The sequence below is a fragment of the Cebus imitator genome, unplaced genomic scaffold, assembly GCF_001604975.1.
Source record: "Cebus imitator isolate Cc_AM_T3 unplaced genomic scaffold, Cebus_imitator-1.0 Scaffold161, whole genome shotgun sequence".
Lineage (NCBI taxonomy): Eukaryota > Metazoa > Chordata > Mammalia > Primates > Cebidae > Cebus > Cebus imitator.
The window spans coordinates 899,918-927,572 of NW_016107476.1; the positions used below are offsets into that span (position 1 = coordinate 899,918).

At 44.0% G+C, this 27,655-nt stretch overlaps 1 protein-coding gene across 6 annotated transcripts in view; it reads left to right on the forward strand.

The window, feature by feature from the left end:
• The first annotated feature begins 19,854 nt into the window (after positions 1-19,854).
• The window catches only part of GFRA1 (GDNF family receptor alpha 1), a 225,628-nt gene continuing 217,827 nt past the window's right edge, over positions 19,855-27,655 (forward strand). For 2 of the 6 annotated variants that reach the window (XM_017543805.2, XM_017543807.2), the window contains exons 1-4: positions 19,855-20,282; positions 21,168-21,461; positions 22,327-22,620; positions 23,839-23,922. In XM_017543805.2, coding sequence (XP_017399294.1) covers positions 21,422-21,461; positions 22,327-22,620; positions 23,839-23,922 — 418 coding nt within the window. In that variant the 5' untranslated portion in view covers positions 19,855-20,282; positions 21,168-21,421. Of the gene's footprint in view, positions 20,283-20,437; positions 20,585-20,760; positions 20,886-20,931; positions 21,048-21,098; positions 21,462-22,326; positions 22,621-23,838; positions 23,923-27,655 lie in introns of those variants that run through there. The other 4 variants (XM_037743975.1, XM_037743974.1, XM_037743976.1 and 1 more) reach the window with 4 other exon arrangements.

A 27,655-nucleotide genomic window follows, 5' to 3' on the forward strand; every position in this document is an offset into this window, starting at 1 on the left:
CAAAATATGTTTGTTTACTAGTCTTTTTGGATTCCATAGCTCACTCCAAGCAGTCTCTTTTTTCCAAGCAGTACAGGTTACTCAACTTCTTTCTGCCTGATATTTAACCTGGTTTGCCCTTCCAGATTGGAGTATTCACACTTCTGAGAAGGGCTTTTTCTGAAGAATGAATGACAACCTTCTCAAAGCTTCTTCAAACTCCTTTCCTTTGAAAATAAAATAAATGTTTTATTGGCAATATTTTGTTTTAATATTAAAATAATTATTTTGCCACCTACTTGCTCTGACACAGAAGTGTGCTTATTTTAAGCAAATGGTAACTCATACTTTCTTCTCTCCAAATTGCTCTTCCATGAATCATGTTCATTTATTTGTCCAATCATTGAATGTTTATTGGGTAACGATTTTATTACGGAGTGTTCAGTACACAATATACTGTGAATTATTCATTTCTGGGGGTTACTCAGTGCTGATGCTGCGAGCTATTAAAAAATGACTAAGAAACAGTTTCTACCTTCAAGAAACTTGTACTCTGATAAGGTAAATTAATAATTTTAATACAAGGTAGACTATGATAAATATCAGCCAAGTTAAGTGCTGTAAATATTCAGAAAAGTGTTCTCCTGAATTTCTTTGAGACTTCTGCAGTCTAAACCTTTTATCTTTGACTTGCACTTTAAAATTATGTATCATTAGACATTCTTTTAATAATATCAGGCTTTTAAAAAGTAATTTAGTCAGAAATGACTTCCTCTACCTTCCCTCTCAAAGAACCGCAGCTTTCTATCAATGTGTCAAGATAACTCTTACAGCTTTGGTGAACTTTGGTAAATATGCAAGTCATTCTTAAAAGTGGAAACCCAGAAATCAATGGTAGCAAAAGGACAGATTGACAGTTGAAATAAAGAACGCCTTAAAAACTCAGCAATAATCACCAGTGATAAATTCCATCACTTAGAACTAAGAAAAATAATTCTAATGTCATCAGCTCAGGAGCCTACAGATAAGTGTAAATATTAGATAATACTTTGATGTTCTCAGGGATCAGCACAGAGAAAAATTATTGATAAGTGATATATGTGGATTGTGTAAAACAATTAACAAAATTATATAGTACAATAATTCCTGTAAGTTTTCAATATCTAGTGCAGCACCTGGCTCACTGTAAGTAAATAGATGAATGGACACATGATATTTCTTGTACCTAACAAAGTGCCTGACATATAGCATATAATTGTTTTTGTTTTTTTTTTCTGTTATGGTGTTTTGCTCTTGTCACCCAGGCTGGAGTGCAATGGCATGATCTCGGATCACTGCAACCTCCGCCTCCCAGGTTCAAGTGATTCTCCTGCTTCAGCCTCCTGAGTAGATGGGACTACAGGCATGTGCCACCACACTGGTCTAATTTTTTGGATTTTTAGTAGAAATGAGGTTTCACTGTGTTAGCCAGGATGGCCTCGATATCCTGACCTTGTGATCTGCCCTCCTTGGCCTCCCAAAGTGCTGGGATTACAGTGTGAGCCACCACGCCCAGCCCATAATTGTTAAAAGAATGATTGATTAGTAATACTTGGTTTAGGTATTCAACTAAGTTATGACACCTATTTGCAAACTTTGGGGCTGATGAATGTCTCTGGGGCAATTCCAATATCTCAGTATTTCAGGTGAAGTTCAAAAATCAACATTTTCAGGTTTCCAGCATCAGTGCTGTTACCTCTCTTCACTTGGGCAACTCCTACACATGCTTCGAGACTCAGTTTCAATGTCAGTTTCTCAGAGAAATTTCTCTGACCCTTAGATCATCATTTATCAAAGTCTGGCTTATGACCCATATGTATAAGATTCACCTGGGTTATTTATAAAAGTGCAGATTCCTCAGCAAAAGAAACTGTCATCAGAGTGAAGAGACAACCTACAGAATGGAAGAAAATATTTGCAATACATCAATCTGATAAAGGCCTGATATCTAGAATCTACAAGGAACTTAAACAAATTTGCAAGAAAGAAACAAACAACCCAATTAAAAAGTGCGCAAAGGACATGAAGAGACACTTCTCAAAAGAAGACATTTATACAACCAACGAACATATGAACAAAAGCTCAACATCACTGATCACTAGAGAAATGCAAATCAAAACCACAGTGAGATACCATCTCACACCAGTCAGAATGGCAATTATTAAAAAGTCAACAAACAACAGACGCTGGTGAGGCTGTGGAGAAATAGGAACACTTTTACACCATTGGTGGGAATGTAAATTAGTTCAGCCATTGTGGAAGTCAGTGTGATTCCTCAAAGACCTAGAACCAGAAGCACCATTTGACTCAGAAATTCCATTATGGGTATATACCCAAAGGAATATAAATCGTTCTACCATAAAGACACATGCATGCGTATGTTCATTGCAGCACTATTCCCAATAGCAAAGACATAGAATTAACCTAAATGCCCATCAGTGATAGACTGGATAAAGAAAATGTGGACATAAATACCATGAATATTATGCAGCCATAAAAAAGAATGAGATCATGCCCTTTGCAGGAACATGGATGGAGCTGGAGGCCATTATCCTTCGCAAATTAACACAGGAACAGGAAACCAAATGCTGTGTGTTCTCACTTATAAATGGGAGCTAAATGATGAGAACATATAGACATGTAAAGGGGAGTAACACACACTGGGGCTTTAGGGGTGGTGTTGCGGGGGTAGGGAGAGCATCAGGATAAATAGCTAATGCATGGTGGGCTTAATACCTAAGTGATGGGTTGATAGGTTTCACAAACCACCATGGCACACATGTTTCTATGCAGCGAACCTGCACATTCTGCACACATAACCCAGAACTTAAAATAAAATTTAAAAAATACTTATAAAAGAAAAAAAGTATAGATTCCTACTTTAGCTGATATTGCTACACCCATGTTCATAGCAGCATTATTCACAGCAGTGCACATCAAAAGATGAATGGATAAAACATGGCATATTCATACAATTGAATATTATCTAGCCTTAAAAAGGAAGGAAATTCTGATACATACTACAATATGAATGAACCTTGAGAAATTATGCTGCTGGCAAGCATGGAGATGGGGAGTTTTGTGGTGTTTCTTATTCAGAAGATGAAAAAAGTTCTAGAGATGGCTGGTGCTGATGGCTGCACAACAATGTGAGTGTATTCAATGCTGTTGAATTATACACTTTAAAATGTCTACGGGGTAAATTTTTTGTTGTCTATATTTTACCAGAATTTTAAAAAGTACACATTCCTGGCCACCCAAGCTTAGGTAATCAGAAAACTGAGAGAGAGAGAGACAGACAGACAGAGAGAGACAGACACAGAGAGAGAGACAGAGAGAGGCAAAGAGCGAAAGAGAGGGAGGGAGAGAGACAGGGAAGGAGGAAGGGAGAGAGAGAGAAGGAGGGAGAGAGAAAGAAGAGGAGAGAGACAGAGAGGGAGGGAGAGAGAAAAAGAAGGAGGAAAGGAGAGGGAGAGAAAGAAGGAAGGAAGAAGGGGGAGAAAGAGGGAGAGAGAGGGAGAAAGAGAGAGAGGGAGAAAGAGAGAGTGAAAGAGAGAGAAGGAGAGAGACAGAGAGGGAGAGAGAGAGAAATGGATGTATCCCCTAACAGGTAGGGATGCTGCTGGAACCTGCAAGCTCTCTGAGTGACTCTAATATAAAGATTTGAGGACACTGATACATACCACATTAGATCCCCCTGCTTTATACCTTCACAGCAATCTACAAATTTACTTTGTAATCATGCTTGTAATTCAACTGTAAGCTCCATGAGGGCAGGGGCTCTGGCTGCCTTGTTCAGTATGTCATACACAATATTTAGTACAATACCTGGCTCAGGATGGCACTTTATATATATTTTTTAATTTGAACATATGTCTCATATTTTGTATTTACAAAATAAATATAATAATTCTCTTGAATGCTTGATATGAAGACTTGAGATACTGAACTTAAAAGACCTTCCACTGTGTCTGACTCATAGTGTTTAATCATTAGAAGCTTGATTATTAGTAGTAAGAGGAGGAATATAATTATTCACTGTTGAGACCAAGAGTTACAGACTTAGATGTTTGTGGGCTCCAAGCAGATTACATAATTGCATTCAGCATGCTGGTTTTATATTATCCAATATAAAGTGGTGGGAACTGTGGTGGACTAAACTTTTATGCACTGTATAAAGGAGGTTACCACTACTTAGCCTATCGGTTCTATGTGAGTACTTGGGCCCGAGGTTACCAGACCTTTTGATTTTTTCAAGAGAAGCTGGAAATATGAATTTTCATCTGAAATTTACCAATCTATGTAAATTGCCTTTAAAGAGAACTATATAAGCTATTTTGTGGTTTTAAAAGCTCTGTACAGTCTGGGTGTGTTGCCTCATGCCTGTAATCTTAGCACTTTGGGAGGCTGAGGCAGGTGAATCATGAAGTCAAGAGATCAAGACCATCCTGGACAACATGGTGAAACCCTGTCTCTACTAAAAATTCAAAAATTAGTTGGGCATGGTGGTACATGCCTGCAGTCCCAGCTATTTGGCAGGCTGAGGCAGGAGAATCCCTTGAACCCAGGAGGTGGAGGTTGCAGTGAGCTGAGATTGCACCACCGCACTCCAGCCTAGCGACAGAGCAAGACTCCGTCTCAAAAAAAAAAAAAAAATCTGTGCAAACCAAACAAAACACATTTGTCCATGGGCTGAGACTTTGTAGCCCCTCATTCATCCCAAGGCTCAGAGCATTCCAGGTCCCTGGGATAGACTCTTCTTCTACCGAAAATGGAACTGAAATTGTCTACTTTGACTGAACTCATTGCACTTCTGAGTTTGGGACACCATCTAGTTCAAACCAATCAAAACAATAGGGTGATAATGGTGTCCTTACAATTGATATGTCAAAAAGTTCAGGGGTGGTGGGAATGAGGGTCCAGGACAGATATCTGTGGATGCTTGCAGCTGCGCTGACATTGCCACCAGCCTGAAAGGCGGGACAGTAGTGGAGGATCATGTTGTATGCTCTTGTTAATTGTGTTCCACTAGATTTCTTGGTGAGCTACTTACTGCATTTGCAATTAGGTTATTTATCTATATCTAGAAGGACAGAGTTCGTTCCAGCAGCTAGGGGGCTCTAGCAGTCCACCTTTCAGACACAAATAAATTTGCTAGAATTTGCAAGTCTAAACATGAATGATTCTTTTCATTGTTATCTCTAAATATTACTAGATTAATATAATCTAAACATTTTAAAAAATCAATATGCAAAATTACTGATATTCTTGGTCAAACATTATTTTCACCTTTTTTCCTCCTTTTGATTAAAAGTTCTTTTCTACATAAAATTAAGCTTCTGGATTTTATGTTTAAATTGTTCCAAAAATCTAAATTAGAAAGTAAATTTCTATTCATGGCAGAAATTATTGACAAGCCTGGTAATCATACTAAGCATTTAGATTGGTATATGTATTTTGACACGGAGCCTGGTTCTGTTGTCCAGACTGGAGTGTAGTGGCGTGATCTTGGCTCACTGCAAACTTTCACCTCCCGGGCTCAAGCGATTCTTTTGCTCTAGCCTATTGAGTGGCTGGGATTACAGGCAAGGCCCCTGCTACCAAAACTGGCCTATTTTTGTATTTTTAGTAAAGATGGGGTTTCACCGTGTTAGCCATGCTGGTCTGGAACTCCTGACTTCACGGATCCACTCACCTTGGCCTTCCAAAGTGCTGGGATTACAGGTGTGAGCCACCATACCCAGCTAGGTTGGTATATTTTAACCCAATATTTATCTGGCACATCAGGGAAAAACTGTTCATTGTTACTGATAGGATAACAAGCAAAATACATTCTCACTCCATTATATAATTCGACTACATAAAACCCAGAACAACTTTTCAGCTTTTGGGGATGCTCAACAAAAGAAGATTTAAGTGGAGCATCTGGAGTTGTATCTGCTTGGCACTCCTGCTATTTTTTCTGTCATTTCTACTGTCGAGACTCTTAAAAGTAATAATTTCGCTTTGATTCCCAGTTTCTCTTTCTTGTCCCCTCCGTTCTGCTCTAGGACATGTTTTGAAAGCACTTAGAGGCACTTAATGGACAGATTTAGCAAAATCTTCATCCTGTTTCCACAGCTCAGTCGCATACAAAAGACTGAATAAACTCTTTCCTCTCCTGCCTTCATCCCCTAAAAGTATTGATTGTGGTCAAGTTGGGAGGCAGAGGGAGAGAGATTTCTCTTGTGTCAAAGCTACACCAAAAAAAAAAAAAAAAAAATTGTGTTATTGTTGAATTGGTTCTTTTCAGATGCTAAATGCCCACTTCCGCTTTCTTATCAGCCACTTTGGTGTAGTATTGGAAATAATATTACTTAAACAAGTACCAGCACATGTTTTCAGTTTCCTGAATTCTTAAACATCACTGTCTCCCAAGTATACTAACTTCAGGAAAATGGAAAATGGATTTTATTCCAGACCCTTTTTTCCAATTTGCAAACCCAAGAGAATTTAAGGGAAATGCAATCCACATGTTTCTGACCATTTCTACTCAAATATCTAAAGTGTTTTTTTTTTTAATAAAAGTGATTTGATATTTACAAAGCTTTTAAAATAAATCTTGGTTATCCTCCCTTTTTCTCTAAGAAAGAAGTTTCTTTGGATAAGATTAAGTTAACATAAACCCCTTAAAATCTGACTTTGTCTTTAAATTTAAAAAACATTTCGGTAAGGGTGGGTTCTAAACTCACTTCTAAATGTATCATGTTATCTAGCACCTCATCTATTTTTATCATTTTCTTTTTTAATTCTTTCAGTCCTTTTCATACAGTAAATCATTCATTCAACTGAGATAAATGCCTACCTGTGCTAGGTTGTGCTAGGTGCTGGGGATACAACAAGAACATGGTAGACACGCTCCCTGCCTTCACGGAACTTAGAGTCCAGCAGAGAACAAAGAGATTGCACAAGCGTTTGCTCACCTGATGAGAGAATGCCAGGGATAATAAAGAAGGTTTTCCAGAGGAAGCATCCTGCATGCAGCATCCCTCAGCCAAATAAAACAGGGACCATGTCAAAAGCGAGACCAAGGGAACAGCAGGTGCAGAGCTCTGGGGTGGTACACACAGAGGGTCCATAGGGCCAGAGCTTAAGAAAATGAGCAGGGAGGGGTGCAGGATGAGGCTGGGGCAGACCATGCAAGACCCTGTTTGCCCATCCGCCTCTTGGAATGCAGAGCACACTCAAGGCCACTAACGGGGACAAAACAGGATCCTCCCAGCCTGACACATCTCCAGACTAGCCCTCAGTGAGAATTTCTCCCAAGCACAGAGTCCGTACTATGTTAACATATACCCCAAAATCACCAGCAAGGCAAAGCAAAGTCCCTCCTCCGAGATTCTTTTAATTATATGTGGGCATAGAGATAGGTCTTTATTATATATTCATATCTATGCATATATGCATATTAGGTTGGTGCAAAAGTAATTAAACCACAATTAATTGTGCACCAAGCTAAGCTAATACGTGGCCATGAATGTGTGTGCACATCTTTTGCATTTTCTATCTTTTAGGCTGAGCCCTTCTCCCTCGCCACTGCCGTTACATTGTCTCAGGCTTCCTTTTCTTCCCCTGCCAGATGTTGAAATGGCTCTCCGTCTTCCTGTCTTTAGTCTCTCCCCTCTCCAATCTCCAAGCTGCTGCCTCGTTTCATAATGCCACTTCGCTTCTTAGAAATCCTTGAGAAGGGCATGGTGGTTCACACTTGCAATCCCAGCACTTTGGGAGGCTGAGTCAGGTGGATCACGAGGTCAGGAGTTCAAGACCGGCCTGTCCAATACGGTGAAACTCCGCTTCTACTAAAAAATACAAAAATTAGCTGGGCATGGTAGTGGGCACCTGTAGTCCCAGTTACTTGGGAGGCTGAGGTCAGAGAATCCTTTGAACCCTGGAGGCAGAGGTTGCAGTGAGCTGAGATTGTTCCACTGCACTGCAGCCTGGGCAAGTGAGACCGTCTCAAAAAAAGAAACCCCTGAGAAGTCCTGTGTGAATCTCTGATGACTCTGCTTTGCCCGAAGTACAGAATCCAGAGCAGTTTCTGTCCCAATCAAACCTCAGCGGCCTGCCTCCCACCCATCATCTCCCAACCCTTCCCTACCTCCCACACCCTGTACTGCAGCCCCCTCAACCACATGGACTTCCCTCTCTTCATCTGATAGAGGATCTCTGGTTCTATGCTGTGAAACACTGGTGCCATGGGATGTTAATGATAATTAGGCCAGCCCCCAATAGTCAAATGGGAAATTGGGAAAATATAATAAAATTGAATTGTGTCACCCCTAATTCATATGTTGAAATCCTAACCCCCAAGTAGTTCAGAATGTGACCTTATTCAGAAATAGGGCCTTTATAGAGGTAATCAAGTTAAAATGAAGTCATTAGGGTGGGCCCAGTTCTAATACAACTGGTGTTCTTAGAAAAAGAAAAAGCTGGACACCAAGACACACACACACACACACACACACGGAGATGTCAGAGTGATCATCTACAACAATTGCCAGCAAACCACCAGGAGGGAGGCATGGAACAGATTCTCCCTCACAGTCCTCAGAAGGAACCAACTCTACCAACACTGGCCTCCAGAACTGAAACAGTAAATTTCTGTTGTGTAAGTTTATGGCACCATACAGTTTATGGCGCTTTGCTATGGCAGCCCTGGGAAACAGATACAAAGTTAAACAGCTTATTTCAGAGCAAGACTTTTCAGAGTGTGTACTATGCTCATGTGCCCTAAATCTCCAAGAGAGGGGACAAAGGCACCCCAAGCTTATTTGACAGCATCCCCTCCCCGGTTACATCTCACAAGGATTATTATTCTAAAGAACAGACTTTGGGAAGTACTGACCCAGGACCCCAAACTCAGCTAAGGGTTAAGGACTAGAGTATGCAGTGAGGGGATGAGTAAACAGATTTACCCTAAGTTGGGCATAACTGACACCCATCTGACCTTCCTGGGACATTCTCCTCCACAAAGTGAATCTGTAATGGGTAGACTGTTAGGCTGTGTGGAAAGGTGAGTGAAGAATTCCCAGCAGAGACAGAGTTAGCATCTGTGACAGTAAGATGTTCCACTCTTTTATCTTGAAGTATCACCAAGACCAGGCATCAGTTTTATAATTTTCATGGACCCAGTGCAAAATGAAAATGCAAGATCTTTTGTTTGCAGCTTATTAAGGATTTCAAAATGGCAACAGCAGAGCATGAAACCAAGTTCAGGGACCTTCTAAGTGTGGGATGCTGTGCGATGGCACAGGCCTCACGTTCATAAAGCCAGCTACGTTTTGGCCAGTCCAACATAATCCTTTACAATATTACACCACTCTCTATTTGATGAACCATATTAAGAATATTTCTGCTTTGGGGTCCCCAAAACCACCCCAAGATTCGATGATTCTCTGGGAGGACTCATAGGAGTTGGTGTATAGTTGTATTGATGGCTGTGATTTATTATAGGGAAAGGAGCAAAGCAAGCTCCGCAGAGAAAAAGGCTCATGGTGCAAGGTCCAGTGAAAACCAGGCACAAGCTCCCAAGAGTCCTTCCCAGAGGAGTCACACAGAGTGTGCTTCATTCCCCCAGCAAGGAGTTTTGACAATATGTAAACTGTTATCTACCAAGGACACTCATTAGGGATTCAGTGTCCAGAGTTTCTACTGGTGGCTAGTCATAGAGTCACCCTGTACTTGGGACATGCCCAAATTCTAATTGTGCTTCTCAATGTTGACACTAACAGGGAATAGCCATTTCAGGCACAAAACAGCTTCTCTGACACTTTCTCCTGCTCAGGCTCAGTGGATGCATTCAATCAATTCAGATTTCATCTGTTCAACAATTTAAGGTGATTCTTCTAGAAAGCTTGCATATTTGGCGAAGAAAGCTTTCTATCTCTGCTTCTACAATATACTTGGGCATGAAGTGGAAGTGAGAGTTCAATGCTCCTTTGTTAGAAGTGTTACCTTTAAGCATTCCGATGCTGTGAGACATGGCTCTTGCACACCAATCCAAGCCTGACCACTAGTTTCCAGAAAGGTGTACCTTTCATGGAGCTCAGAGCTCAACCACTCTAGAGCACCATGTATAGGGGTGCTGTAGCCCTTTCTCCTTCCAATTAAGGGGCTAGAACCTCATTCATGGCTAAAATGTGATTAACCAAAAATGCTTCTGCACTAATTGTCCCAAGGATGATTATGTTTTGGCAGAGGACACTAATTATACCAAAGCTTTAAAGATAGATGCTCAGCCTGCAAGGTAGGGAGTCATTTTGGTAGGACAATCCTCAGGTAAGCCCCTCAATGGGCATTCACTGTGGAACTGGAAGCACTCAACAGAAGTCTTAGTTAAGTCCGTTGAAAGGCTGTAACTGATTTGACATTCTAAATTATGTCTTAGTCTTCACTGGAACTAGAGTGAGAATAGCTCAGGTTAAGTCAAATGTCTACTAATATTTTGGAGAGGCAAGAAGGGAAAGGGTCTGTGATAGCTCTGTAAATTATCTGGATTTCTATTTCTATAGATCACGTTTGCTTTTGATCAACCCATACGTATAAGGCTACTACCTGAGAATTTCAAGAACACAGCAATTAGACAATTCAATAATTTTTTCAAAGATAAATGATTATTTATTTAACATTTGTCAATCCGATGTGCTAGCTAGGGAACATGGAATCTAAAAAGTTGGCTTTTGCTTTTCAGGATATTGGCACTCCTGGACAGACAGTGTGGCATACAGAAAGGGACCCTGGACTTGGAATTTGGCTCCTTGACTAAGAAGCTGGGTGGCCTTGGGCAAGTAAGTAGACAACTCTGGGCTCCAGTTTCCTCATCTGTTCAGTGAAGAAAGCAACCTCTTCTTCATCACAGAGTAGGTATAAAGATCAATAATGTAATGGGATTCATATGAAAGTGGTTGATAAAGTACAAAGCGTCTGTGTGTGTGGGGGAGGGTTGTGGGTGTGTGTGCTCAAAGAATTAGGGAAAATGACTGCATTTAAGAAAACCAGCACATTTAATAAATGATGGCAATAACCCAGCCCCATTATGGGGAGCAGTTACTGTCATCTTCTGCATCACTGATGGCACAATTAACTTAATTAACACATACCTCTGTGGCGAGTCTGCTGAAATAACACTTTTCCTTTTAACATACCCCAGCCTTGCCAGCAAGGCATCTCCAAGTCATGCATCTTCCAAGGAGGCAGGCCCGAGTGTCAAATGGCTTTTAGCTGGTATGCAGAAAACTGAATTCCAGAATATCCATATCACTAGCAGCTCAAATTACCTACAGAAAGAAATACTAGAAGCCTCACCAAAGTCTTGTAGGAAAGGGCAAAGACCAATGCATCCTCAAACAGAGATGTGTCTGGGTAGATGGGTATAACTCCCCAAGGAAGCCATTCTCACCAAATCCAGAGTGACTTCCCACAAAGAGAGCATCCTCTTCTGCATAAGATTCTGATGAAGGAGGCTTGGGCCTTTGGTCTGTCATGGTGGTGACAGGGTTTTTGACAAATGAGCATGAGTTCGTGTCTAGGTGAAGAGCATGCCAATAGATTGCAGCATGCCTATAGATAGACTCCTGCTGATCACCTTGATTGAGGGCTGTTTAGGGCCAGAAATGGGAGACCTGGGACAAAGTGACATACCCCTCTACTTCGGAGGCCTTCAATTTCGTTTAGCTCTTAGGAATGTTCCTCCTACTCTATTACTCTCTCTTTTCCCTTCTCTCAATGCCATGGATCCATTTGATTTTCCACCTTTCTTCTTACCCTCTCTGTTATTTTTATTTCCACTCATGTTGACAATTATTGCTACACTTCTTTACAATATGGTTTATTTCAGATATGCAGCTCGACTCCTCAGTGAGATTGTACCTTCTTTCAGAGTCAATATCCTTCTGTATTTTTCATAGCAGCCTAACAGAGGGCTGGTCCATGATAGATATTCAATAAATACTTGTTTTTTGAATTTATTTTCCTTTAATTCTCTTTCATTAGAATTTGGGTGCACGAGTTCTGCAAAGATTGTCTGCATGTATTGAAGACCCAATATAACACTGGCTTATATATGACAAGTTTATTTGTCTCTCACTTTATAGTATGTGACACAAGGCCCTGGGCAGGCAGACAGCTGTGCTCCAGGCAGTCATCCTGGGACTCAGGCCCCTTCTATCTTGTTGCTCCACCATCCCTGGTGTGTTGTTTTTGCATGCCTGGTCCAGTGCAGTGCAAGGATGGAGAGCGGTGGGAACATGTAGAGGGAGAACACCTCCTCAGAGCTTCTTCACATCCTTTCTGCCACATCTGATTCATCACATCTGGCCACACGACTGTAACTGGCTGCAGCAGAGGATTGGAAAAGTAGTCTTTTTTTTTTTTTTTTTTAAAGATGGGGTTTCACCATAGTGGTCAGGCTGGTCTTGAACTCCCGACTTCAGGTGATCTGCCCGTCTTGGCCTCCAAAGTGCTTGGATTATAAGTGTGAGCCACCACGCCTGGCCTGGGAAAAGTAGTCTTAATATTAGGTGGCAAACGTTTAAATAAAAAAATTAGAATACCATTAATAAAATGCAATATCTTTCAAAATTTTTAAACCATGATTCACAATAATAAATATATTTTATATAATGACTCAATATAGGCACCAAGCACACATAGAAAAATGTTATGAAACAATACTTACTGGTACTTTGAGTGATGAATTTAATATTTTTATTATTCATTTATTTATTTGAGACAGGATCTCTCTCTGTCATGGGCTGCAGTGCAGTGGTACCATCCTGGCTCACTGCAACCTCTGCTTCTAGGATTCAAGTGATTCTAGTGCCTCAGCCTCTTGAGTAGCTGGGATTACAGGCACTTGCCACCATGCCTGGTTAATTTTTGTATTTTTAGTAGAGACTTGGTTTTACCGTGTTGGCCAGGCTGGCCTCAAACTTCTGGCCTCAAGTGATCCGCCCACCTTGGCCTCCCAAAATGCTAGGATTACAGGTATGAGCCACCATGCTTGGCCAACATGTATTATTTTTATAGTTTATAAAATAAATCTTGTTTGTGACTGACAAATGGGGGATGCCTGCAATTTGAAAGGTGTTACTACAAAAGGATGAAAGAGGAAATCAAGAAGGTAACCAGGGGTCTCTACCATGAGGAAGGAAGTACTTGACCATAGGCAAGATAATTTACCTGCATTCCTTGCAGTGCACATCACAGTATTAGACACTGGGCAGATACAAGAAAATGAATCAATCAACCAAAGCAATCAGTCCATAAATCAAACAGTCAATGAAATATTACACAGCAGAGGTAGACTCTTTACTGATAGTTCAGACAAAAAAAAATAAATATTGAAGGCCAGAGGGGCCTTTACCAAGAGATCCTCTAGGGAAGTGAGTAGAAGAAATTCTCTTTGTCTCTTAATATGAGCTGTGTGTAGAAAAAATATGCACAAAAACATCCATCCCATTGATCCTTCTGTACTTTAAGCTTAACAGATGATTCAGATCAAAACCAAATTGATCTAACTTTAATTCTTTGTCATGGCCTCAAATTTATGAACTATGTCAAGGGCAACCTCATATATTTATTGTGATAGTGTATCTCCTAGACTTTCCTCATTCGCTTTTGTGCTAGAGCAATCTATATAACAGATTTGTCATTCCTTCTATAGACTTCAAATTTGAGGAAAACCTCATATTGTGTGATGTTTTTCCGTGACAATTTCAACAGACTTTTGTCAGATTTTTGACAGCAGAAAATAAAACCAACAACTCTAAGAACATTATACTGCCTTTGTTTTCAGAGGAATAGTTTTGGACTTTGGAGGAGTTTGAAATGACTTCTAAATGATGTCACAATAGATGCTTTAAAACAGGCCCCAATCTTTTGTGCTACAAGCATCACTAGCCTAATTAGTTCTGGCGGGGTGGGGGGGGGCATCATCATTAACCGCAAGCTAATTGTGTTAGCGGGTTCATACTATAGCACTTCCAGAGGTTTTGGTTTTGGTAAACAGTGCATTTCCATGGCATTTCTTGAAAGACGCTGGGGTAAGTGGCATGACAGGAACAGTGCTGCATTACAGAGCCTTCATTGTTGCAGAGGGGCCTCGGGGTCACTCATCCCCACGTCTTTGGTGATCTCTGCTTCTTCTCCTGCTTCATCAGAGGTGGGAGAGGCCCCATTCCACCACTTAGACCAAACGTGCATCAATAGAAATCAGAGGTTGTTGCTGTCTTCGAGGCTGCTAAAAGGCTTCTGAAGAAGTGACTCAGTGTTTTCAGTCTTGTTTTCATTCCACATCCCAAAGCTCATACGGATTGGCATCTGTGTTTGCTGCCTCCAGAGAGAGAGAGGCTAATTACTGGACAAAGCTGGGGATTAAGCTTCCCTCTTGCCCTTATGAAGGAACAATCCCATTGGAACAGGTTTAGGGCTTATTAGGAAAGTGATGGAGAGAAAAGATGTTTTCTCCATGCAGGCGTTCCCTGTCCTTCCTGGATAAAGAAGACTGAAATGTACAAGGCTTTTAATCCAATTAATCCAACACCTTTGGCAATCACGAGAAAACCTTGCAAGTCCCCTGAAGATGGGGTATCTTTTGCCATATATTCAAGCAATAAGACATGACAGGCACTTTATTTCATCAGGGCTGCACACCTTGAATGCATTTTGTGGCATAAGGCCAAAGTACAAATGACTTCAACTCTCACGAAATGCAATATCCTTCCACAAAGGCATTAAGATCATTGCACTGGCATATTAGTATGAAGAAATAAAAATTACTTGAAAACTAAGGAGGAAGAAAGATTTCCTAAGATAGGTCCTGGGGGTCAGGTGCCCTGATTGCCAATAAGAAACTTCCGTTTGCAAAAAATGTTCAAAAGACACGTCTTAATATAGTCAGCCTGGAAAAGGGCTCTGAAATCTGAGGGCAACTGGTTTTTCCTGTATTGCCAAAGGGCAGATGTCAAACTACTGCATCAGGAGCTGAGATCTGTGTCAGCATGTGGACCCTTACACCAGCTTTCTGGGAATAGATGATTCCTATTTTCTCATTTCCCTTAAAAGATTGCAAGAGGACCTGTGTGCTTCTGAAAGAAGTTTTAACACTTCGGGACCAATTTGCCTTTTAAAAATTTGCCTTTGTGGATGAATGCTCCAGGGTAGTCATAATCTAGCCCTTCTAAATCCCTGCCTCCCAGCCAGAAAGAGACACACTTCTAGATGATTAGAGAACTTCAGGTGGGAACGTTACTCTGCTTCTGGCTTTATGCCTTAAAATATGACCTAAGGCAAGCTATCATTTCCCAGAAATGAAATATGTCATATGTTACTATTAAAGTGAACCAGAAAAAGAGCATTCTACTACAATAATGGATTTTGTTTAAAAAAAATGCAAATGTCAAATTCCCAAAGGAATAATACATATTTGATATTATTATTGGAACAGCAATACCAGTAATTGTATGAGGTACTTATATTTTGCTTTGTTCATCCAGTAAAGGGATTTTGTGTAAACCTTTCAGTAAAATTATTGTGTCAGAGGAAAATGAGGAACAGTGTTACTCATTATTCATGTAATCAACACATATTTATTGGGGTGTGACTGTGTGTTGGTTATCAGTCTTAATGCTGGAGATGCCAAAAAAAGCAAAAGGACTAGAACAGCTTCCTGCCTTCAAGCAGCACACATTCCAGATGAGGAGACAGATATAGCAATAACTACAGTGCAATGTTACAATAGATAAGGTAGAGACTTTAATGAGGCTGTGGAGCACACCACAGGGAATTATGAATTCTGACCAAGAGTACATCAGTACTATCCTGATGTCCTGTTTGAGCTGAGCTGAACCTTGAAATATCAGGATGAAGCACACATTAGGCAGATGTAAATGAATGGGCAAAGGTGTAGCCGTCAAAAACGCCATGGCACACTTAGGGATTGGTGCGTGGTTTTTTTTTTTTTTTTGCAACTACATAGGTAAATCTGTCAAGCTGTCTGATGTCAAATGTTGAATTTTCATGGACTAGAATGAGTTAAAGAAATCTGAATGCTTTTTGAGCAGTAGAATTGTACAAAATGAAGGGCCAAGGAAGGCAATGAGAGAAAGAGACAAAATGCTCCATGGAATAAAACTGTCATTCTCATCATGACTCATCTGTTAACTTATGAAAATACACTTACATCAAGAAATGCCAGAAAATTGCTCACTTCACGTGCTTATGGGTAGATTGAACCTAATTTTGTGGCATTAAAACCAATTTTCTGCTGAGAAAACATGTCACAGAGGATTACATGAACCTTTATAATTATTACTAATATTTAATACTTTGATGTCACCTTTCATCGTGAGATCAGTCCTATACACACAGGAATAGATAAGCTCCAAGGAAACAGAGATGATATTAATACACTAAGTCACAATGCTTTCCTCTCTTCCATATTCCAACGGCTTTCTGGCCATGTGTTTCTCTCACCGTTAGAAGTTAGTGGAAGTTGGCTCGGCGTGGTGGCTTATGCCCATAATTCCATCATTTTGGGGTGTCAAGGCAGGAAGATCATGAGGTCAGGAATTTGAGACCAGTTTGGCCAACGTAGTGAAACCCTGTCTCTACTAAAAATACAAAAACAAAATAGCCAGGTGTGGTGGCGGGCACCTGTAATCCCACCTACTGTGGAGGCTGAGACAGAATCACTTGAACCTGGGAGGCAGAGGTTGCAGTGAGCTGAACTCATGCCACTGCACTCCATTCCAGGTGACAGTTTGAGAATCCATCTAAAAAAAAAAAAAAAAAAAAAAGGTAGTGGATATAGTTGTAAAGCAGTGAATTAGCTCCTACTACAAGAAGTCTTAGGTTACAGTATGGGCCACATCTTTCTGTTCACAGCTCTCTCCTTGGAAGATCAGCTTTTGACATATCAGTTCTCCTACTCCTTGGCTTCTTTGCCTGCTGATCTCATCCTGACATATCAGGAGTGGGCCTTGTGACTTCCACAAGAGACTAACAAGGCATCATCATTTTTATCAACATCATCATCATCATCCTTGTCATCATTATCCTTCCAACTACAACCCCCCTACTGCTGCTTATGAACTATGCGCTCTATTTGCTATTCTACTATTCTAAGAACTTTATTTATATATAAGATAAAAATTTATTATATATATAATAAAAATTATACCATATTAACTAATTTCATACCAACATTATAAGGTAGTGCTATCCACTAGAACTTTCTGCAAGGATGGAAATGTTCTATATCTGTGTTGTCCAGTATGGTAGCCACTAGCCACGTGTAGCTATTGGGCAGTTGAAATATGGTTAATGCTACTGAGAAACTACATTTTTCTTTTATTTAATTTTAATTAATTTCACTGACATGGCCACATGGCTAGTGATTATTGTACTGGACAACACAGTTAGAGCCTCTGGGGCTTTATTGCTATCTTTTTAAAACAAACCTCTGTTTTCATCATCAGCATGAACTTAATAAGGACTAGTGTGAGTGAATGATTCTGAAATATATTCTTGAAGCTAAAAATACAGATGCTTCTTAACTTCCAATGATGCTTATGCCCTGATAAACTCATCATAAGTTGCAAATATAGTAGGTGCATTTAATACACCTAAACTACCAAGCATCATAGCCTAGCCTAGCTTACCTTAAACATGCTCAAAACACTTACATTAGCCTGCAGTTGGGGAAAGTTATCTAACACAAAGCTATTTTATAGTAAAGTGTTGAATATCTCATTTAACTTATTGAATACTGAACTGAAAGTGAAAAACAGAATGGTTGTATGGTCCATAGTCAAAATACAGTTTCTACTGAATGTATATGGCTTTTGCACCATGGTAAAGTATAAAAATATACGTAGAAGCATCATAAGTTGAAGATCATCTGTGTTTTAAAAAGAATTCCCATATTCTACATTCGGAGAGCTTTTAGTTCACCCTTCCCCCACTCTGTTAAAATTTGATTCAGAAGAATTCTGTGGAATATATAGGGTAACATGAAGTCATTTCTAAATAAAGAACATTTACAAAAGATGTGGATGATGTCTTAAACCTCATTGTAGTCCAGTGAGGTAGTGGTTGTCAGCCAATGAGTCCTAGTGAGTACCCAATGAGTCTTCGTCAGCACTGGTAAGCACTAGTCCCGCTATTGGAAATTGAAATTCCAATTATTGATTTTTCAAAGGAAGGCATTCTCCCCCACTTATGAAGTGGAACAATGAAAGAGGGCTTTCTGTTTTGAGTGACCAGGGAGAAAAAGAGTCTTTACACAAGGTCTTAGTTCACATTCAGCCGTCCTCTCCCTGAAACCACATCCCCAGGATTTATCTGGTTTGTATGTGAAAATATGGGAATACACTTCACAGCGAAGAAACTGATTGGATGACTTAATTACATTTCCGCTTAGTCCACCCTGTAACTTAGACTGTTACCACTGTTAGAGAGAGCAAACTTAAGTAGCCCTTGGTTTGAACCATCTGTCGCGAAAATGTGACATATGTTTGCTTTGTTTACTCAACAACCAAGTGTAAACTGATACACCGAACTAGAGGATCCATGAATGGTGTGGCTGTGGGTGTGTTTGTGTTGGAGGAGGGGTGTCTGATGAGGGCGTCAGTCTTCTCATACCTGCCCTGGAGGAACACGCGTACTACAAACGAGGAGTGCGGATCCGTAGGATGTCCCCCCGGGTTTGGGGCGCGCCTTGAGGCTAAGACCCTCTTTGGCGACTCCACACAATGCTCAGCTCGCCCGCAAGCAGCCGCTGCAGCCAAGGGGCGCTCCTGGCTGTTGTCTGGTTGAATGGAGAGCGGCCCAACCCTCCTCCTTTCTCCTCTTCTTCTCCCCGCCCTGACACCCGGGCCTCAAACTTCAACCAAAGCCCGTGCCCTTTTCAATTAACCCCCCTCGATCAAAACCGGCCATTCTTTTCTGTCCTCCGCGGCGGCCCATTGTCTGGCGAATAGGTTTGGAGATTTGACAGCTGGGCGCACACAGATTTGATTCAAACTCGGTCTCCCTGAGAGATGAACTTGGACATCAGCAAAGATCCCAAACACAAGCCCTGAGCCATCGGACGCCCACCCAGTACTGCAGCTGTTTCCCAGACCCGGTCTCCGGACCCAGTGTAGACTTTGGTGCCCCGAGCGCCCCCCGGCGTGCAGGAAGGGGAGCGTGCGTCCGGGATGAGGGGCGGAAGGCGAGCAGCAGGATTGGGAACCAGCGGTCCCAGGGGTTGGGGCGAAGAGCTGTGTATATGTTGGGCTTTTTTTTTTTTTTAAATTTACTCTCGAAACAGCCAAGATGGAGGTCAGCTTATAAATTTCCTAAAGCCAGGTCTCTCCGGGTTTAAATGCAGTGGGCTAGGGGTTCTGCTTTTGTCTGCTTGCCGGAGCCCAAGGAGAGAGGTAGAGACTGCGTGTGCATGCGTGCATGTGAGTGTGGGTGTGCGCGCTGGCGTGGACGAACGGGTGGGCGCATCCCGGGATCGCCGCTACTGCGTCCTGGGTCTGAGTGTATCTTCAACGTACCAAGTCTTGAATCATAGCCACTAGTGACGTGGGGGGAAAACTTTGTGTTCGGAAGAAGGATCTGGCTCGACTGCCCTAAGAAGAAAGAGCCCTTGTGCGTTGTGCCCTTCTCTGTGTGTGTGTGTGTGTGTGTGTGTGTGTGTGTGTGTGTGTGTGTATGTGTGTGAGAGAGAGAGAGAGAGAGAGAGAAAGAGAGAGAGAGAGAGTGTGTGAGAGTGAAAGTGTGTCTGGCAGTCCGCGGCCGGCTGCAGAACGCTGCGTGTCCTGTGCGCGCGAGCGGGTCCGGGCGCGGGTCCCACCGCAAGCGAGCGTGTGCAGCTGCGGCGACCTGGCGGGCGAGCTTCGGAGAGGGCTGGCGTTGCGGGGCAAGGGGAGCAGGAGCAGGCCAAGGGTCCGCTGGCTAGAAGAAATCTGGCCTCGGAACACGCCATCCCCGCGCCGCTTCCAATAACCACTAACATCTCTAACGAGTATCCGAGCCTGAAGCTCTGCTCGGAAATCATCCTGACCCAACTCGGCCTTTGGAGCTCTCAAAGATTACTGCATCTTTTTTTCCCTAGTGCGGAGAAAGTGAGCCGGGAAAGGGAAGGAGGGGGCGGGGACATCATCCCCCGAAAGAATAAATAAGTAAATAAACAAACTGGCTCCTCGCCGCAGCTGGACGCGGCCGGTTGAGTCCAGGTTGGTGGCATTTGGAGAGAGTTTTTTCGTTCTGTTTGGGAACCCATGGCTGCTTCCCGTCCCTCATCCCCACTCCTACTTCCCCTTCCCCAGGCCACCAATTTCGGTTTTGCAGGCGTCTCCCAACTTTGGGGCTGGGAGGGGGGGCGCTCGTGGCTCCAGGCAGCACCTGCCGCGACGCGCGGGGACTGCGGGCCGGCGCGCTTGCCCGGGGTGGGGGTGCAGAAGCGCCCGAGTCCCGGGCACCGGGCGAGGGTGTGAGAGGCGCGGATGCCCATGAGGGAGCCGACGACGCACGGAGGGTAGGGGCGCACCAACTGGGTTTCAGCCCCAGTCCGGACATCGGTTCCCGCTGGCTTGGCGGCCTCGGGAAAGAGACGAGTCCCGGGGAGGGGGGCGGGGTGGCCACAGGGGCTAGCGATTGGCGATCTGGGTGGGGAGGATTGGCGGCTGAGGGAGCTCACTGGCGGGCGCGAAGAAGGGGCGGCCAACTTCCCGGGAAAGGGGGCTCTTTCGGCGCCAGGGCTGGCTGGGGAGCTGCCGCCGCCGCCACTGAGGGCTCGGACTCCAGCAGCCGCCGGCTTCGCTCACCACGCTCGGAAAGTACCGTTTATTTATTTATTTGCTTGCGTTCAGCCTCTCGGGTTTCATCGATAGACACCCCGTGGTCTTTAGGAACGCTCTTCAGACCTCTCCAGCCCTCACCCTCATCCCCGTGTCAACGGCCCCTGGAATACACGCACATGCACCCCGACCCGGGTGGGGGTGGGTTCTCCTCCCGGCGTTGGAAAGTCCCCAAAGGAGGGAATGGGGGAGGGGAGAGGGGCGGTGGGGGGAGTCTCCGGCGCTCTCGGCTCTCCTCTGAATGCGCGCTCTCCCTTCCAGGTTGGGTCGGACCTGAATCCCTAAAAGCGGAACCGCTTCCCAACCGCGCGCCCGCCGCCCTCCCGCAGCTGAGTCGCCCGCAGCGGTGGCGGCGCCAGACCCGGAGTTTCCTCTTTCACTGGATGGAGCTGAACTTTGGGCGGCCAGAGCAGCACAGCTATCCGGGGATCGCTGCATGCTAAGCTCCCTCGGCAACATCCAGCAGCGACTCAGGATTTTTTTGGGGGGGTGGGGACCAGCCGCGCGCCGGCACCATGTTCCTGGCGACCCTGTACTTTGCGCTGCCGCTCCTGGGTAAGTCGAGGCCCGCCGCGGGCTTTCTTATTCGCCAAGTCTTTCAAAGGGTCGCTTGCAGTAGCCCACCCCGGTCCCCGCACCAAAATTGGGGCGCGGGTGCGGTGGATGTGGGAGGAAGAAGTTTCGTTTTGGGGAAGGGGATTGCGAATCCCCGGACTAGGGAGGCGGTGGCGGCGCGGCGCTGGCCGAAGCTTTTCGGGCTTGGTTTTGATTTCCTGTGGTTTTTAATGACCCAGCTCGGCGGGGGACTAAGGAGCCGTCCGGCCCAGGGCCCTGCACCCCCAGCGAGTTCCCGGGAGCTCGCGGAGCCGCGGCGGGCAGGTGGAGTTGGGGAGCATTGGGGCCGGGAGAGCAAACTTGGAAGTGAAAACTTTTCCCCCGAGTAGCTTCTGGGCGTTCCCCGCCCGGCCGACCGCTGACCACGGCTGGCCTGCTCTACGCCCCGCGCACGGGGTTCCCAGTCCGCCGCCGCGCTTCTCCTCGGAAAGCCCCTGAGTTTTAGCTGGGCAGAGCGGGTGGCTGGAGCCGGGGGTGGCCTGGGAGCCCGGGTCGTCGCTCGGGCCAGGATGCCCCGGGGCGGAGGGCAGGCATGCGCGGTGGGCAGCGCAGGCTCTGGAGCAAACCCTTAAAGCCCGCGGGCTGAGCCTGCGCCACCTTTCCCCGCGGGCCGGGGAGGAGGGGAGAGGAGCTGGAGTTCCAGGGGGCGGGAAAATGGATGGTCTAGAGGTGGACCCGCTCCCTGAGCAGGGCGTCCCCGCGGGCTGGTCGAGCATCCCTGACCTGGGCGCGCGCCCTCGCCCGAAGCAGGGAAGTCCCGGGTCCCCGCCCGCGGCACTCAGGCTCCCTCTCCTCCACCCCGCAGACTTGTTCCTGTCGGCGGAGGTGAGCGGCGGAGACCGCCTGGACTGCGTGAAAGCCAGTGATCAGTGCCTGAAGGAGCAGAGCTGCAGCACCAAGTACCGCACGCTGAGGCAGTGCGTGGCGGGCAAGGAGACCAACTTCAGCCTGGCATCCGGTCTCGAGGCCAAGGATGAGTGCCGCAGCGCCATGGAGGCCCTGAAGCAGAAGTCGCTCTACAACTGCCGCTGCAAGCGGGGTATGAAGAAGGAGAAGAACTGCCTGCGCATTTACTGGAGCATGTACCAGAGCCTGCAGGGTACGCGCAGAACCTCCCCAGCCCACCCCGTGTCCTTCCCAGAAGGCAGGCGGGCCCCTTCGTCCCCGAGCCAGCTGATCTCATTCTCCACTCACTTCTCCTCAGCTGCGGAATGAGGACCTTTCATTGGCCCCCAGGGACAATGGCAGCTGGTGTTTGTTGAGCTGACCAGCATTGTTGGGCCTGGTTGTTGGCAAACTCATGAGGAGGTGGGGAGGGGGGGCACGCCGGGACCCCGTTGACCTCTCTGAAACCTGATCAGAGCATGGGAGGAGGATCCCCCTAAAGGCCCCCAAGGAACCCACAAGTTCTTTCCAAGGAAAGCCAGCCTGAGGCTTTCGCTGGCCTCAGAATAATAATAGGGATGTTTGCCCGTGCCCCTGCATCTGATCTGGACTTTCCCCCGTCCTGTTTCCTTTAACCTGCTCTGACATAAGATAAAGAATTATAAAAGGTCCAGGAGAATCCATTCTATCTTCACCCCATCAAACGTGATCAGAGGCAGATGTGTGAAAACCCGTTTGCCATAATCTTAGATTAGCAGAGTCTTGAACCAGCTGGTGTGGTTCAACCTTGGTTACCACAGAAGTAGCTTAGGGAGAGAAAGATCCACTTATCCCACCATCCAGTTCAATGGGAATGTTTTTGTCCTTGTAAGCCAGAGGTAGTTCATGTCTGTAAACCTAACACAAACACTGTGTGTTCATTCTCGACTGAGACACTGGAGATTTGTATTACACAAATGTGACCTGTCAGCTGCCACTTCCTCCAGAGTCTATCAATGGAAGTCTCTTTCAGAGGGGCTGGTTAATAGCCATGGTACCTGCTTTCCAACTGTATGCCAAGTTTTGGGAGTAAGCAGAAATGTGGGTCTCTCCTGGGTCACCTTTCTTCTATTGGCTCCTGAAGGCAAACAGGGCTTGTGACGTCACCGGCTCCTTCCTCTCTGATTTCTATTCCTTTGCAAAGAGTGGGAGAGTTTTCTGGCAAGATTGGGCCGAGTTGTTCTCCAGTGTTTTCATGGCACTCTGGGGAGAACAAGGACAACAAAGGCAGAGAGAATGAAAAGAAACCATAGCCAAAGAGATGCATTTAAAACCAAAGTTTCAGCGTCTTTTTGTTACACAATCATAACATAATTAGAATTCAGATTCAGCAGCAAAAAACTTCTTGAAATATATCTTTCAGATCTGAGCCCAATCTTTCTGTTGTTTGTAGGAAATGATCTGCTGGAGGATTCCCCATATGAACCAGTTAACAGCAGATTGTCAGATATATTCCGGGTGGTCCCATTCATATCAGGTAAGCAGATTTATACTTCCACTCTGATGACTTTGTGTGCTTGAATTCGTTGGCTCGTATTCTCTTTGGCACAGTGTTTCTGGGAAATTAGAAATAGGATGATGATAATGAAGAGGCAGAATGCCTAGAGGTGATTGTATGACTTGAAAGTAATTCTAAATGAAGTAATGTGGTGTGGTGGTTTGGTAGAGGTTCGAGGGAGATGACTTGGTTTTTTTTTTTTTTTTTTTTCCATGTTAAAATATGATTGGCCAGCTCTTGCAGAGGGAGTGCCATTTCTGTCTGTAGGTGGCAATCGTATTCTCTTCTTGCTGCATACCTTCATGGTGCCTCCCTGGAAATGGAATATATTCAGATTATGCCACTTACTTTACAAGAGGCCTGAAGATAATCTTAGATTGTTGAAAAATTTGGGATGAATTCACTTGTCTGCCTTTGATTTAAAAGTTTAAGCTCTGCCATTTGTTAACAATTCTTTTGCTTCTATTTTTTCCTGAGCAAGTGTGTGCATTTAAAAGAGGATGTACTCCTACCCCAACAGCCCTTTTAAATGTAGTCACTTCCCATGGTTTGTTTTGTCTCTCTTTGCAGTTCTTTGGGTGGTTTGGAAATGAACTTAGTTTTAGAATTAAGATTTTCATAACATCTGCATTCAGACAGCCCATGAATAAGCAAGGCAGTAATTTATCTTTATGACATACGGAGTTCAGCCTAATGTTGTCTTTATTTACAGTTTAGACATTTTCTCAAGTATGTATAGCCACCACAAATCATACATCTCTCAGTGGTTAAACGTGATGGTTAATGTTGAATTTGATTCTATGAGATTATGGTTTGTAACTGGTGAGAGTGTTCTGGTGTTCTAAATGTTTTTATGTTTTTTTGTTTGCTTGTTTTTTTTTTTTCTTTTTGTTGTTGTTTTTGTTGCAGAAAAGCCACAGACAGAATCAAGGGAGTGTGTAAATACTGATATTTTATTTGGGTGTATTATACATGCATTCATCCATTCCATTGAGCACCTACTATGTTCTAGCTATTGTGGTTTTGGCAGTGAGCCAGTCATCACTCTTGCCCTCATGAATCTTAGAGATAGGCAGCAACTGACTTTATTAAGCCCTTATTATTTGCCAAGAACTCTTTTAAGAGTGTTATATCATTAATTTATGTAATCATCAAATACCTGCTTCTTAGGTATTATTATTTCCATTTTATAGATGATTAAATTGAGGCATATTGAAGTTAGGAAACCATCCCTGAATCATAAGGCTTAAATGATAGAACCGGAATTGAAACCCAGATTTGTTAGATTCTAAGCTTTTGTAACATCTACCCTTTGCTACTCAGAGTGTGGTTCTTAGACCAGCATCATTGACATTGCCAGGGAATTCATTAGAAATACAGGATTTCATTTTAACTACTGAATCAGAATACACAATTTAACAAGATCCCTGGGCTGGGTGCTTCACATGCACATGAAGCTTGAGAAGCACTCCTCTACATTATTCTGTCTTTTCCTTCAGAGGAAAAGTGTGTGTGTGTGTGTCTGTTTCGGCATAAGATATAAGGATACAAGTTTAGTATAAGAGAAATTCAAATGTTTCCCTGAGTAATGCCAATAATTTCCCCTCCATGTCACTTCTAGTGCTTTCTGTCCCCTTGATCCAGCCAGGACAGTGGTTTAAGCAGTGGAGAGGAGATGTACAGACAAACGTTTGTGACCACCTAAGCTCTCCTGGGAGCAGTTCTGTAGAAAGTATGATGGGGTGTGGCCAATGGGGTGCCAGAGGCAAACCTGACCTTCATCCTGCTGTTGAGGGACAATGCCGCTTGCCTACTGCCTGCCCTGTGGACTCCTCAGTCTTTGTACTGATGCCTGGAAGGGTATGGATCTCTCTATGGTCATTGATAAGTGAGAAAACAGGCAAGGAAGAAGGGTTTTAATTTCAGAATTTCTATAAGCAATGGATTTTTTGGTTTGTTTTTTTGAGACAAAATCTCAGTCTGTCACCCAGGGCCCAGGCTGGAGTGAAGTGGCATGGTCTTGGAGCACTGCTACCTCTGCCTCCCGGGTTCAAGTGACTCTCCTGCCTCAGCCTCCAGAGTAGCTGGGATTACACGCGTCTGCCACCATGCCTGCCTAATTTTTGCATTTTTAGTAGAGAAATACATGTCACCATCTTGGCCAGGCTGGTCTTGAACACCTGACCTCAAGTGATCTGCCTGCCTCTGCCTCCCAAAGTGCTGGGATTACAGGTGTGAACCACTGTGCCTTGATGCAATGGGGTTTTTATTAGTTTTTAAAAAACCTTTTTTTAAAGACAGTGTCTTGATCTGTTGCCCAGGCTAGAATGCAGTGGCCTGATCACAGCTCACTGTTGCCTTGAACTCCTGGACTCAAATGATCCTTCTACCTTAGTCTCCTGAGTAGCTGGGACTACAGGTGTGCCACTACACTGGCTAGCAATGGAGTTTTTTTGTTTGTTTGTTTTTTGTTTTTTTGAGACAGAGTCTCACTCTGTCACCAGGCTGGAGTGTAGTGGTGTGATCTTGGCTCACTGCAACCTCTGCCCCCGGGTTCAAGCAATTCTCCTGCCTCAGCCTCCCAAGTAGCTGGGACTGCAGGTGTGCACCACCATGCCCAGCTAATTTTTGTAGTTTTTAGTAGAGACGGGGTTTCACCATGTTGGCCAGGATGGTCTCGATCTCTTGACCTCGTGGTCCACCCACCTCGGCCTCCCAAAGTGCTGGGATTACAGGCATGAGCCACCGCCCCTGGCCCAATGGAGTTTTTTACACTCATTTTCCCTCTCAGAGTAGCTCTTTCATTGGTATAATGAGGCAATTGAAGTAAATAATCTGTAGTAATAATAGTCCATGGATCTGAGGAAAGGTTGGGCTCATCTCTAGAATTCCTCCATAGTGCCCTTATATCACCTTCTCCATCCTTGCAATCATTTCTATTCTTAAAGAGGCCTTGTCATTCTCAGATACTACTGGTTTGTCTGAATTTATGAGTATTGGACCTTCTTCTGCACTGGCCGAGTTTCACTTATGCATTCCTTGGATCCCATTCTCAGGCCAGGTTTCTTTTCATAGCAAGTCTGATCTGGAGTTTGTGAGCCCTGTCCTACCTAGAACCCAAAAATCATAATGAATTGGCCAGAGCCAGAAAGACCTTGTCTAGAGCTCCATTTTCTATCTTAAGGGCATTGGCTTTAGGTTCCAGCACTAATGAGATTTGACCTCTGACAGTGACTGTGTTCCTTAAGTGGGACAGTAAAGCCAAATGGAAGCTTGAGAGGCTTTAAGTCATTGAATAATGCATATTATCCAGTTTGGCTTTTGTAGGATGGAAAAGGATGGAGGAACGAGATGATAAATGTTGCTTTTCACGGTTTCAATCTGAGCTTTCCAGAACATCTCTTCTGTCTTGAAAATTTATCTGAGGAAACCAGGACAACATTGTCTCTGCTTTCCACAGATATGGTAGCAATCAGTTTCCATATTTGGATTTCTCTGCCTAACATGAAGAGCATGTTTATCCACATACATTAAGGGTGAGCTGAATCTTCCCACCGAACAAGACATGTTTGACATTCTTGTGTTTCCATTTTCCTTGGATTCCTCAAACCCACAGTCTTTTCATCTGTTGTTTGCTTGCTAATCACATAAAAGGCCTTGCTGAGGTATTATCAGTGGCCCTTTGGGAAAAAGAAGGAGAACAAAAATAAGA